Source organism: Anser brachyrhynchus (assembly GCF_964034855.1).
Source record: "Anser brachyrhynchus genome assembly, chromosome: 2".
NCBI classification, from domain to species: Eukaryota; Metazoa; Chordata; class Aves; order Anseriformes; family Anatidae; genus Anser; species Anser brachyrhynchus.
Genome location: NC_137695.1, coordinates 160,423,898 through 160,437,567, shown reverse-complemented (window position 1 = coordinate 160,437,567; position 13,670 = coordinate 160,423,898). Strand labels below are relative to the sequence as shown.

The 13,670-nt window shown below is 70.5% G+C and overlaps 1 protein-coding gene across 6 annotated transcripts; it reads right to left on the bottom strand.

Annotated features, from left to right (window-relative positions):
* Positions 1 to 1,351: 1,351 nt before the first annotated feature.
* PPP1R16A (protein phosphatase 1 regulatory subunit 16A) lies at positions 1,352 to 9,251 on the bottom strand. 6 transcript variants are annotated; one of them, XM_080580727.1, is made up of 13 exons: positions 8,649 to 8,880; positions 7,997 to 8,392; positions 7,345 to 7,724; positions 6,307 to 6,788; positions 5,807 to 5,877; positions 5,545 to 5,690; positions 4,409 to 4,512; positions 4,202 to 4,326; positions 3,973 to 4,098; positions 3,816 to 3,891; positions 2,231 to 2,360; positions 1,986 to 2,136; positions 1,352 to 1,655 (listed from the first exon to the last, which is right to left on the bottom strand). In XM_080580727.1, exons 3-13 carry the CDS (start codon positions 7,371 to 7,373, stop codon positions 1,410 to 1,412), a joined length of 1,686 nt encoding a protein of 561 aa, XP_080436853.1. In that variant the 5' UTR covers positions 7,374 to 7,724; positions 7,997 to 8,392; positions 8,649 to 8,880; the 3' UTR covers positions 1,352 to 1,409. The 6 variants fall into 6 exon arrangements, with proteins under 6 accessions (XP_080436853.1, XP_080436856.1, XP_080436854.1 ...); XM_080580730.1 differs by lacking the exon at positions 7,345 to 7,724 and having other exon boundaries at positions 7,853 to 8,392; positions 8,649 to 8,879; XM_080580728.1 differs by lacking the exons at positions 7,997 to 8,392; positions 8,649 to 8,880 and having other exon boundaries at positions 7,345 to 7,440; positions 7,471 to 7,691.
* Between the last annotated feature and the right edge of the window lie 4,419 nt (positions 9,252 to 13,670).

The following is a 13,670-nucleotide window of genomic DNA, read 5'->3' as shown; positions in this document are numbered from 1 at the left end:
CCATGCTGTGCCCCATAGGGACCCCCCCCCCCCGCTGTGCCCCACAGAACCCATGCTGTGCCCCATAGCCCCCCATGCTGTCCCCCATGGGGATGCCCAATGCTGTGCCCCATGGCCCCCCCATGCTGTGCCCCATAGCGTCCCATGCTGAGCCCCATAGCATCCCATGCTGTGCCCCATAGCGCCCCCGCTTTGCCCCATAGCCTCACACCCAGTCCCCAAAGCAACCACGTGCCCCACAGCCCCCACTGCACCGTGCCCCATAGCTCCCCCCCCCACGCTGAGCCCCGTAACCCCCCACACTGCGCCCCACAGCCCCCCACGCTGCGCCCCACAGCCGCTCCCCAAACATTTACAGGTCCCAGTCCCCAAGCCACGGGTGCCCGCACCCAACCCTTGCATGTGGGGCACCCCATAACCGCCCCCCCCCCCCCCTTCCCCATGGGGCGTCCCACCCCGTGGCCCCCTCAGCGCCCCACACCCCCCTCCCTCCCGGGCTGCCGTGGGTCCCAGCCCCACATACTCGTTCCCGGGCTCCCGTGGGTCCCAGCCCCACGTGCTCCCCCGTCCCCACCCCATTCCCGCGGGGGCCCCCGGCTGCGGGCCCCTTATCAGCCCCACACGTTGTGGGGCGGCGCTGGCCGTGGGGCCGCCCCACTTCTCTCCCCCACCCCCCCCGCCCCCCTTTTTTTTTTTTTTTTTCCCCTTCCACCCCCCCCCCGGGCTCACCCCGCGTCCGCGCGCTGTGGGGCAGCCGTGGGGCAGCGAGGCCGCCGCGTCGCCACCGCGGCCGCCGCCACCGCCTGACCTTTGCGGGTCCCTAAATATAACGCGGCAGCTGCCGGGGGGCCGCGACCCCCCACCCGCCGTGGGGCAGGGCAAGGCGGGGGGGGGGCAGGGAGGGGACGACTTATGGGGCGCCAGAACCCCATAGCGTGGGGGCAACCCCGCTGCGCCCCCCAACTTGTGGGGCAGGTGGCAGCGCCGCCCCGGGGGGCTGCCCGCAGGAGTGGGGCTGGGCGGTGTCGGGGGGGGCTCTCCCAGCCCCATAGCTATGGGGTGAGGGGGGGGTTAGGGGGGGCGGCCGCCTTGCTATTTTTACAGCGCCTCGGAGGTGACATCGCGTCCCCGGGGGGGGCCCCGGCAGCGCTTGGGGGACGGGGACGCCGACACCGACGCCGCGCGCGGTCGCGAGGGGCGGCGAAAGACGGCGCGGAGACGGCGGTTTTGGTGCAAAAAAGCTTCGATTTGGGTAGCGGGAAATTTTGTAGGGTGGAGGCGGGGGGGGCACCCGACGGCGCGGGGACGCCCGAGCGGCCGTACGGCCGCTCGGGCGTCCCCGCGCCGTCGGGTGCCCCCCCCAAGTGGGTTCTTCTGCCCCATAAGTGCCCCCCCAACCCCCCCCAACCTCACATCACCTTGCAGCAGCGCTGCTTGGGGGCCGGCGGCTCCTCGGGGGGGGCCGTGAGGCGTAGCAAAGGGGGGGGGTCGGGGCTCGGGGGGCAGCCGTGGGGCGGCTCCGTGGGGCGCTGCTGCTGGTGCTGGTGCTGCTGGTGCTTGGTGGCCGCTCGCTGCCGCTTCAGCTCCGCCAGGGTTTGCGCGGGGACGGGGTCGGCGGCGTCCGGAGGCGACGGGGACGATGCCGGGGAGGGGTCCTGGAAGGTGGGGGGGGGGTCTCAAGGCTTGGTGGCACCGAGGGACGCCACACACCCCCCCCAGGGATGGCACGGCACCGCGCGGTGACACCGAGGGACGACACCTCAAGGGCGGCCCCAGGACGCGGTGCTGACACCCGGTGACACCCGAGGACCTCCCCACCCCGACACCAAGGAGCCCCCAGGACCCTGCGCCCCCCCCGGGACCTCCCCCCAAAGACACCCCAGGGCACGGCGCCACCGCTCGGTGACACCGAGGAGCCCCCCCAGGTGTGACACCACCGCCACCCCCCACCCCCCCCCCCCTTAAATCCGGTCCCACCACGTCACCTGGAGGCAGCGCCGCGGCTCGGCCTCCGCCGCCCCGTCCTCGTCCTCCTCCTCCTGGCCTCGGCCCCGCTGCCACACCAGGGCCTCGCGCGCCTGCGCCCGCCGGTACCGCTGGCTGCGCTCCGTCACGCTGGCGCGCCGCGCCGCCTTGCTGGGGGGGGTGAGGGGGGGGGGGACACGGGCTCAGCTGGGGGGGGCACATCGCCCCCCCGACCCCAAAGGTTGACCCCCCAAAATCCTCTCACCCGCGGCTGCCGGCGCTGGACGTCCTCCGCTGCAGCGAGGAGCGGTGCTTGCGGTGCGAGCGCAGGACGGCCTCGCGCTTCTGCTTCAGCTCCAGCAGCTTGGCGCGCACCTCCTCGTCCCCGCACACGTCTGCGGCCACCCGGGGGGGCGGGCGGGGGGACGGGGACACGGGGACATGGAGAAGGGGAAGGGTCCCCGTGGTCCGCCTTGGCCCCTGCGGGCCTCGTGGTCCCCTCGGTCTCCATAGGCCCCACGGTCCTGGTGGCCCCCCCATGGTCCTGGTGGCCCCCCCATGGTCCTGGTGGCCCCCCCATGGTCCCCATAGTCCCCAGTGTCCCCAGGGTCCCCATAGTCCCTACAGTCCCCATAGTCCCTACAGTCCCCACAGTCCCCATGCTCCTTGTGGCCTCCATGGTCCTCCCCAACGATCCCCTCGGTCTCCATAGACCCCATGGTGCCTATGGCCCCAAAATCTTTGCTGTCCCCAAGGTCCTCAATGTCCCCACAGTCCCCGTAGACCCCATGGCCCCCACTGTCCCCCCCATCGTCCCCTCGGTCTCCACAGACCCTATGGTCCCCATGGCCCCCATGCTCTTTGCTCTCCCCATGGTCCCCACAGACCCCATGGACCCTATGAACCCCATGGTCCTTACGGTCCCCACAGACCCCGAAGGTCCCCATAGACCCCACGGTCCCTATAACCCACGTGGTCCCTGCTGTCCCCAATGGCCCCCAGTATCCCCGTGACCCCCACGGTCTCCATAGGCCCCACGGTCCCCACAGACCCCAACAGTCCTCATTGTCCCCATAAACACCCACGGTCCCTATGAGCCCCATGATCCTCATCGTCCTCATAGACCCCATGGTCCCCATAGACCCCATGGGCCCTATGAACCTCATGGTCCTCATGGTCCCCGTAGGCCCCATGGTCCCTATGACCCCCATGGTTCTCATTGTTCCCACAGACCCCCATGGTCCCCACAGACCCCCATGGTCCTTATGGTCCCCATAGACCCCCACGGTCCCCATAGACCCCAACGTCCTTATGGTCCCCAAAGACCCTATGGTCCCTATGACCCACGTGGTCCCTGCTGTCCCCAACGGCCCCCATGGTCCTTGTGGCTCCCCATGGTCCCTGTTGTCCCCAGTGGCCCCCAATATCCCCATAACCCCCACGGTCCCCACAGACCCCCACGGTCCTCATTGTCCCCATAGACACCCACAGTCCCTACGAGCCCCGCAGTCCTCATTGTCCCCACAGACCCCCCATGGTCCCCACAGACCCCCCATGGTCCCCATAGACCCCAATGGACCCTATGAACCCCATGGTCCTTATGGTCCCCGTAGACCCCCAAGGTCCCCGTAGACCCCCACGGTCCCTATGACACACGTGGTCCCTGCTGTCCCCAGCGGACCCCGTTGTCCCCATGCCCCCCCTGGTCCCTCTGTTCCCTACAGGCCCCGTGGCCCCCACGGTCCCCAAGGTCCCCTTGGTCTCCATAGCCCCCATGGTCCCCGTGGTCCCCGTGGTCCCCATTGTCCCCATGCCCCCCTGCGGCCCCCGCGGCCCCTCGCCGCGCTCACCCAGCGGCGTCTCGTCCATCGCCGACTTCCCGCCGAGGTCGGCGCCGTGCGCCACCAGCAGCTCCACCAGCGGGATCTGCGCGGTGACGGCGTCACCGGCACCGTCCCCCACCGTCACCCGCGTGTCCCCCCCCAGTCCCCGGCGCCCCGTCCCCACCTGTCCCCAGCAGGCGGCGGCGTGCAGCGGCTGCCACCCGTCCTCGTCCCTGGCGCTGGTGCTGGCCTCGTGCCGCAGCAGCAGCTCAGCTGCCTCCACGTAGCCGTTGGCCGCCGCGATGTGCAGCTGCGGGGAGGGGAAGGGGGGACAACACACAGCGGGGGCGGGGGGCTCGGAGGACCCCGGTGGGTGTCCCCGTCCCCGTCCACCCCCCCCCCCAAGTCCCTACCAGCGTGGCGCCGCGCGCCCCCGGCGCGTCCAGGTCGGCGCCCGCCTGCAGCAGCGCCCGCACGTCCGCCAGCATCGCCCGCTCCGTGGCGCCGCGCGCCTCCTCGATGCGCGCCTGCGTGATGCCTGCGGGACGGACGGACGGACACGTGGCGGGCGGACGGACGGGCGGAAGGACGGGGGGACAGCCGGCGGTCGCGGCGCTCACCCTGCTCGGCCATGGCCGTCTCCAGGCAGTCCAGCGTGGCCTCGTCCTCACACAGGTCGTAGGGCATGTCGCCGTCGGACGTCACCGCCAGCAGGTTGGCGCCGCTGCGGTGGGGACGGGAGCGGGGTGGCGTAAGGCGTGGGGGCGCGGGGACGCCACAAGGGCGTGGGGACGTGGGGACGTGGGGACGGAGGGACATGGGGCCGGGAGATGTGGGGACGTGGGGACGTGGCGAAACGGGGGTGCCATGGGGATGGTACAGAGACAGGAGGCGTGGTGACGTGGGTACAGGGGGACATGGGGACACCACAGGGACGTGGGGACACCACAGGGACATGGGGACACCACAGGGATGTGGGGACACCACAGGGACGTGGGGACACCACAGGGACGTGGGGACATGGGGATGCAGGGACACGAGGACATGGGGACATGAAGCGCGGGGACGTGGGGAAAGGGGGATGCCACAAGGACATGGGGACACGGGGACTCAGGGGCATGGGGACGTGAGAGGTGGGGACGTGGGGACACAGGGACGTGGGGATGCAGGGAGGCAGGGACGTGGGGACACCACAAAGACGTGGGGACATGGGGACTTGGGGACACGGGAACGTGGGGACATGGAGATGCCACAAGGACATGGGGATGTGAGACGTGGGGACGTGGGGACAGAGGGACATGGGGACACCACAAGGACATGGGAAAGTGAGACACGGGGGTGTGAGACATGGGGACATGAGGACACGGGGACACTGTGAGGACACGGGGACGTGGGAATGTGAGACGTGGGGGCGCATGGACATGAGGACACGGGGACATGGGACATGGGGACACGGGGACGCAAAACGGGACATGGGGATGCTGTGAGGACACGAGGACACGAGGACAAAAAGATGCAGGGGCACAGGGACATGAGGACACGGGGACATGGGCACACGAGGACACGGGGATGTAGGGACATGGGGACACGGGGACACGAGGCACGGGGACATGGGGACACTGCAAGGACACAGCGACACGGGGAGGTGAGACACGGGGACGCGTGGACATGAGATGTGGGGACACGGGGATGTAGGGACATGGGGACACAGGGACACGGGGACACGGGGGGGCCACGCCGCCCGCCCCGCGCTCACCGCGCCACCAGCAGCTCCACCAGGTGCCGGTGGCCGCAGGTGGCGGCGGCGTGCAGCGGCGTCCAGAGCTCGGCGTCGCGGGCGTTGACGCCGGCGCCGGCCTCCAGCAGCAGCGTCACCACCTCCCCCAGGTCGTCGATGCAGCACTGCGGCGGGCGGCGCGTCACCGCCACCGGGACCGGCACCGGGCACCGGCACCGGGACCGGGACCAGCACCGGGAGCAGCACCGGGACGGGGACCGCGGGGAGGCCGGGGGCTGACCTGGTGCAGCGCGGTGAGGCCGTCCTCGTTGCACAGGTCGGGGCTGGCGCCGGCGCTCAGCAGCTGCCGCACTGCGAGGGGGTGGGGGGGGGGGGTGGGGGGGGGGTCCCCAAAATTCCTCACCGGGGTCCCGGCCCCCCCCGCCCAACCACCCCCGGGGACGTCCCCGGCACGCGTGGGGACGCCACGACGGCCACGGCCCCGCCGCGGGCGTGGGGAGGGTGGCGGGGGGATGGTGGCCGTCACGGGGGGACGGTGACACCGGGGGGGTGGTGGTGACACCGGGGGGGTGTGGTGACACCAGGGGGTCCATGGTGACACTGTGGGGTCATGGTGACACTGTGGGGGTCATGGTGACACCAGGGGCTTGTGGTGACACTGGGGGGTTACGGTGACACCGGGGGGCTCGTGGTGACACCAGGGGGTGGTGGTGACATCGGGAGGGTCGTGGTGACACCGGGGGGGGTCGCGGTGACACCGGGGACGTTCCTCGTGCCCACCTTCCTCCAGGTCGCTGCGCGCGGCCGCCTCCAGCAGCCGGACGTTGGCGGGGAACCTCACGCGCTTCTCCGCGCCGCCCTCACCCTCGCCGTCGTCGCCGTCGCTCTTCCTCCTCCTCCTCCTCCTCGCCCCGCTGCCGCCGCCGTCGCCGCCGCCCCGCGCCTCCTTCTCCAGCTGCGCCCAGGCCTTGAGCTGCTGCGCGCGGCGCTTCTGGGCGTGCTTCAGGCGCTCGGCCGCGCTCATCCTGCTCACCGCCGGCATCTCCGCCAGCAGCTCCGCGTGCTCGGCCATCGCCGCGGCGGCGGCGGAGGCGGCGGCGGCGGGGGGGGGCTCGGGGCTTGGCCGCGGGGCCCCCGGGGGCATGCCGGTGCCGTGGGGGTCACCCCCGTGCGCCGAGCATCGCCCGCGGCACGCGGTGGCCTTCGCTCTTCCTCCTCCTCCTCCTCTTCCTCCTCCGGGGTGCCGGTGCCGAGGCCGAAGGCTGCCGGGAGCGAGGGCGCGGTGAGGGCGCCGCGCCGCTCCCCGCCGGACCTTGCTTCGGGCACGGCCCGGCCCAGCCCGCGGCAACGCCCGGACGCCGGCACGGCGCCGCCGGCACGCGGCAACCCCCCCCCCACTCCCCCCCACGGGGGGGTCGCCGAAAGCGGCACCGAATCCCGCTTTTTTTCACCCAAAGCCGAGCACGTGGCTCCGGTCAGCCTCGGGGCCGGCGGGACGGGGCGGGACGGACGCACGGACGCAGGGACGCGCACCGGCGGGGGTCCTGGTGCCGGAGGCCGCAGGCGGTGAGGCCGGCGGAGGTGGTGAGGCCGCTCCACCCCGAAACGCCGGCACCGAGCCTGGGGCTGTGCCGGTGACACCGGGAGCACCGGGCGGGGGGTGGCCGGGCGGCCGCGTGTCCGTGCATCCGTCCGTCACCGGCCCGGGGGTCACGGTCCCGGTGACCTTGGGGCTAACGGCGGGGAGCAGGCGCCTGGCGGCCTCGTTATGCTCGGGTCTCGTTACGCTCCTGCCTCGTTACCCGCTGGCCTCGTTACCCGCTGGCCTCGTTATGCTCCAGCCTCATTACTTGCTCGCCTCGTTACCTGCCCACCTCGTTATATTACAGCCTCGTTACCTGCCGGCTTCGTTACCTGCTGGCCTCGTTACTGGCTGGCCTCTACCTGCCGGCCTCTCCGCCCGCCTGCCCTGTCACCCACCAGCCTCGTTACCTGCCGGCCTCCTTACGCTCCGGCCTCGTTACCTTCTGGCCTCGTTACCCACCGGCCTCCCTACCTGCAGGCCTCATTACTCTCCAGCCTCGTTCCCCACCAGCTTCGTTATGCTCCAGCCTCATTACCCACCGGCCTCGTTACCTCCTGGCCTCTACCTGCCGGCCTCTCCACCTCCCCGCCTCGTCACCCACCAGCCTCGTTACCTGCCGGCCTCATTACACTCCGGCCTCGTTACCCACCAGCCTCTCTACCCCCGGGCCTCGTTACTCTCCAGCCTCATTACCCACCAGCCTCCTTCCCCACCAGCCTCGTTACCAGCCAGCCTCCTTACCTGCCGGCCTCTCTACCCGCCGGCCTCGTTATGCTCCGGCCTCGTTACCTGCCGGCCTCATTACCCACCAGCCTCATTACCAGCTGGCCTCTCTACCTCCCCACCTTGTTACCTGCCGGCCTCATTATGCTCCGGCCTCGCTACCTGCCGGCCTCTCTACCCCTGGGCCTTGTTACTCTCCAGCCTCGTTACCTGCCGGCCTCGTTATGCTCCAGCCTCATTACTTGCTCGCTTCGTTACCTGCCCGCCTCGTTATATTACAGCCTCGTTACCTGCCGGCTTCGTTACCTGCTGGCCTCGTTACTGGCTGGCCTCTACCTGCTGGCCTCTCCGCCCGCCTGCCCTGTCACCCACCAGCCTCGTTACCTGCCAGCCTCCTTACGCTCCGGCCTCGTTACCTTCTGGCCTCGTTACCCACCGGCCTCCCTACCTGCAGGCCTCGTTACTCTCCAGCCTCGTTCCCCACCAGCCTCGTTATGCTCCAGCCTCATTACCCACCGGCCTCGTTACCTCCTAGCCTCTACCTGCCGGCCTCTCCACCTCCCCGCCTCGTTACCCACCAGCCTCGTTACCTGCCGGCCTCATTACACTCCGGCCTCATTACCCACCAGCCTCTCTACCGCCAGGCCTCGTTACTCTCCAGCCTCCTTCCCCTCCAGCCTCCTTCCCCACCGGCCTCGTTACCAGCCAGCCTCCTTACCTGCCAGCCTCTCTACCCGCCGGCCTCATTATGCTCCGGCCTCGTTACCTGCCGGCCTCATTACCCACCAGCCTCATTACCAGCTGGCCTCTCTACCTGCCCTCCTCGTTACCCACCGGCCTCTACCTGCCGGCCTCTCTACTTGCCAGCCTCGTTACCTGACGGCCTCGTTACCCACCGGCCTCTACCTCCCCACCTCTCTACCCGCCGGCCTCGTTATGCTCCGGCCTCGTTACCTGCCGGCCTCGTTACTCAGCGGCCTCGTTACCCACCGGCCTCTACCTCCCCACCTCGTTACCCGCCGGCCTCGTTACACTCCGGCCTCCCCCCTCTCCCCCCCCCCCCCCAGCCTCCTCCCCCAGCCTCCCCTCCCCCCCCACCCCCACCCCTCCCGATTTCCCCCCCAAAACCCCCTCTGATGACGTCACTCCCCTCCCCCTCCACCCCCCAGCCCCCCCCCCGGGGAGGCCGCCCCTCCCCCTCCCCCCTCCCCCCACGGCCCCGCCCCCTCCCGGAAGCCCCGCCCCCCACCCCCCCCCGCCCCCCCCCCGGTACCGCCGCCGCCGCCGCCGCTTCCGCGCCGCTGCCGGGGCGGGGCCGCCGCTGCCATGGCAACCGCCCACACTTCCGGTGGGGGGCGGGGCCTCGGGCGGAAATGAGGGGCGGCGCCATCTTGGGTGTGGCCGGGAGAGGGGAGGGGCGGGAGGGGAGGTGCCGCCCCCAAGATGGCGGCGGGGCTGGGAGGGGCGGGACTTAAAGGGGGCGTGGCCAGGGGCGGTGCTCTGATTGGGCGGAGCTCCGAGGGGGGCGTGGCCTGCGGGGGGCGTGGCCTGGAGCCCCGGCCGGCGCGGGGTCACCCGCGGTCGTTGTCCCCAGCCCACCCCGCCGGGGGGCGCCCCAAGGGGGAGGGGGACCCGATCCCGGCCCCAGCCCCATTTTGGGGGGGCTCAGGAGCCCCGGGGGGGGTCCCGTAGAGGGGGGGGGACCCCCATGGCCCCCCCCAGGCCCCCCACCTGGGGCTGCCCCCGCTGCCCCCCCCCCATTATTGGGGTGCCACGGGGGGGGGGGGGATGGGGGGGGAGAGACCGGGGGGGGAGGGCCACGGGGGGGGCACAGAGGGGATCGAGGGGGGGGGTTGGGGGGATCAATGTGTGGGACCCCAATGTGGGACCCCTGGGGCCCCCCATATGGGACCCCAACGTTCAGTCCCTCACCTATGGGACCCCTGCCCCCCCCCCAAAATGGGAACCCCTGCCCCTCCCCATATGGGACCCCTGGGGGCGCCATATGGGACCCCAGCGTGCTGCCCCCCCCCATATGGGACCCCTGGACCCCACCCATGGGACCCCCACGTGCAGCCCCCCCAAAATGGGAACCCCGGACCCCCCCCATATGGGATCCCTGGACCCCCACCCATGGGACCCCCACGTGCTGCCCCCCACCTATGGGACCCCAGCCCCCCCCCCCAACGGGAACCCCACAGCCCCAGGTACGGGACCCCCGGAGCCCCAACGGGACCCCAAAATCCCCTAAATGGGGCCCCAACGGGCTGCCCCCCCCCCCCATTGGGACCCCTGGGGGAACCTCATGAGACCCCCCCGTGCAGCCCCACCTATGGACCCCCGGACCCCCCCCATGGGACCCCGCTGAGCCCCCTCCCCCACTGTGGACCCGCGGGCCCCCCCCCTTGGGACCCCCAGAGCCCCCCCCCCGGGACCCCCCCATGGGACCCCCCCCCATATGGAACCCCCAGCCCCCAGTATGGGACCCCCAGCCCCCAGTATGGGACCCCCGACCCCCACTGGGACCCCCGGAACGCCCCCAACCGGGACCCTCCCCCCCCCCCAGTCCCTCCCAGTCCCTCCCAGTGCCCCCAGGGCCGCGACTCGAGGCGCCGTCCTTTGTCAGGGGCTGAGCACCCCCGGGGGGGGCACAGCGGGACGGCGACAGCGACAGGGGGGGAGGGGGAGGGGAGGGGTGGGGGGAGGGGGGGGGGGGGGCAGCCCCGGGGCACGGGGCCGGAGCAGGCAAACGGCACGGGTGGGGGAGGGCTCCCAGTGCTCCCAGTGCCTCCATCCCAGTGCCCCCAGTGCCCCCATCTCGGTGCTCCCAGTGCCTCCAGTGCTCCCAGTGCCCCCCCGAGTGCTCCCAGTGGCCCCGTCCCAGTGCTCCCAGTGTCCCCAGTGCTCCCAGTACCCCATGCTAGTGCTCCCAGCGACCCCAGTGCCCCATCCCAGCGCTACCAGTGCCCCCCCCCAGTGTCCCCAATGCTCCCATCCTAGTGCCTCCATCCCAGTACTCCCAGTGCCCCCAGCCCAGTGACCCCAGTGTCTTCATCCCAGTGCCCCCAGTGCCCCCAGTGCCCCCCCAGTGCCCCCAGCCCAGTGCTACCAGTGCCCCCCCCCCAGTGTCCCCAATGCTTCCACTGCTCCCAACCCAGTGCCTCCATCCCAGTACTCCCAGTGTCCCTAGCCCAGTGCCCCCAGTGTCTCCATCCCAGTGCCCCCAATGCTCCCACTGACCCCATCCCAGTACTCCCAGTGCCCCCATCCCAGTGCCCCCAGTGCCCCCAGCCCAGTGACCCCAGTGTCCTCATCCCAGTGCTCCCAGTGCTCCCAGTGCCCCCTCCCCCCTCCTTTTGTTGTTTGCCGCCCGGCTCCAGCTCCCCAGGAGGGAGGGAGAGGGGGGATGGGGGGGGGGGCCTGGCTACAGCCCCCAGCACGGGGTCACGGCGGGGGCTGGGCAGGAGGGGGGGGTGTCAGAGCCCCCCCCGGCTCCATGACCGCATGGGCACGACCCCCCCAGGACCCCTAAAACCCCCCATGAGCTCCGAGCCCCCCCGGTCCCATCCCGACCCCACAAAGGGACCCCCCCGGCTCTCCTGAGGGGGGTCGGGAGAGCGGGGCCGAGGGGCACGACCCCCCCCCCTCGCCCCCAGCTCCGCCGCTGCTCGGGGTCGCCCCTCGCCCACCGGCACCCGCAGGGCCCTCGGGGCCCCTCCCCGTCCGTCCGTCCGTCCCTCTGTCCGTCCGTCCGTCCACCCCGCAGACACGTTCAGGGTTTGGGATCGCCCGGCCAAAGGTCAGGGCCTTGCACTTGGCCTCTTTATCCCAGCTCTGACCCCAAAAGGCCGGGGTTAGCCTGGACCCCTGGGGAACCCCCGGTCCGACCCCTTCACGCCGAGCACCGCGCACGGGACGGCCCCCGGGGGGGTTGGGATGTCCCTGCAGGAGACCCCAAAACCTCCCTGGGCAGCCTGGGGCCAGGGTTGTCACCCCCCAGTACAGAAGTGGCCCCATATTGGGACCTGGGGGGGTAGCGGGGGGCTCACATGGGAACAGCTCCCGGCATGAACATATTGGGGTGCTGTCCCCATCCCATCCCATCCCATCCCATCCCCATCCCCATCCCATCCCCATCCCATCCCCATCCCATCCCCATCCCATCCCATCATCCCATCCCATCCCCATCCCCATCCCCATCCCATCCCATCCCCATCCCATCCCCATCCCATCCCATCCCCATCCCCATCCCATCCCATCCCGTCCCATCCCCATCCCATCCCCATCCCCATCCCATCCCGTCCCATCCCCATCCCCATCCCATCCCATCCCATCCCCATCCCATCCCCATCCCATCCCCATCCCATCCCCATCCCCATCCCATCCCCATCCCCGTCCCATCCCATCCCATCCCCATCCCATCCCATCCCCATCCCATCCATCCCATCCCATCCCCATCCCATCCCCATCCCCATCCCATCCCCATCCCTCCCATCCCATCCCCATCCCCATCCCCATCCCATCCCATCCCATCCCCATCCCATCCCCATCCCATCCCCATCCCCATGCCATCCCCACCATCCCGTCCATCCCATCCCCATGCCCCATCCCATCCCATCCCCATCCCATCCCATCCCATCCCCATCCCCATCCACCGTCCCATCCCCGTCCCATCCCATCCCCATCCCCATCCCATCCCCCCATCCCATCCCCATCCCCATCCCATCCCATCCCCATCCCCATCCCATCCCCATCCCCATCCCATCCCCATCCCATCCCATCCCCATCCCATCCCCATCCCCATCCCATCCTCCATCCCGTCCCATCCCCATCCCATCCCCATCCCATCCCATTCCCATCCATCCCATCCCCATCCCCATCCCATCCCCATCCCCATCCCCAATCCCCATCCCCATCCCATCCCATCCCATCCATCCCCATCCCCATCCCATCCCATCCCCATCCCCATCCCCATCCCATCCCCATCCCATCCCATCCCATCCCCATCCCATCCCATCCCATCCCCATCCCCATCCCATCCCCATCCCCATCCCATCCCATCCCATCCCCATCCCATCCCCAATCCCCATCCCATCCCCATCCCCATCCCCATCCCCATCCCATTCCCATCCCATCCCCATCCCATCCCATCCCATCCCCATCCCATCCCATCCCCATCCCATCCCATCCCATCCCCATCCCCATCCCATCCCATCCCATCCCCATCCCCATCCCATCCCATCCCCATCCCCATCCCATCCCATCCCCATCCCCATCCCATCCCCATCCCATCCCCATCCCATCCCCATCCCCATCCCCATCCCCATCCCCATCCCCATCCCATCCCCTTCCCCATCCCATCCCCAGTCCCATCCCCATCCCATCCCCATCCCCATCCCATCCCACCCCATCCCATCCCCATCCCATCCCCATCCCATCCCCATCCCATCCCATCCCATCCCATCCCATCCCATCCCATCCCATCCCCATCCCATCCCCATCCCCATCCCCATCCCATCCCCATCCCCATCCCATCCCACCACCCCATCCCCATCCCACCCCATCACCCATCCCATCCCCATCCCATCCCCATCCCCATCCCCATCCCCATCCCATCCCCATCCCCATCCCCATCCCCATCCATCCCATCCCATCCCCATCCCATCCCATCCCCATCCCCATCCCATCCCCATCCCATCCCCATCCCCATCCCCATCCCCATCCCTTCCCCATCCCCATCCCATCCCCATCCCCATCCCCATCCCTTCCCCATCCCCATCCATCCCCATCCCCATCCCTTCCCCATCCCCATCCCATCCCCATCCCCATCCCTTCC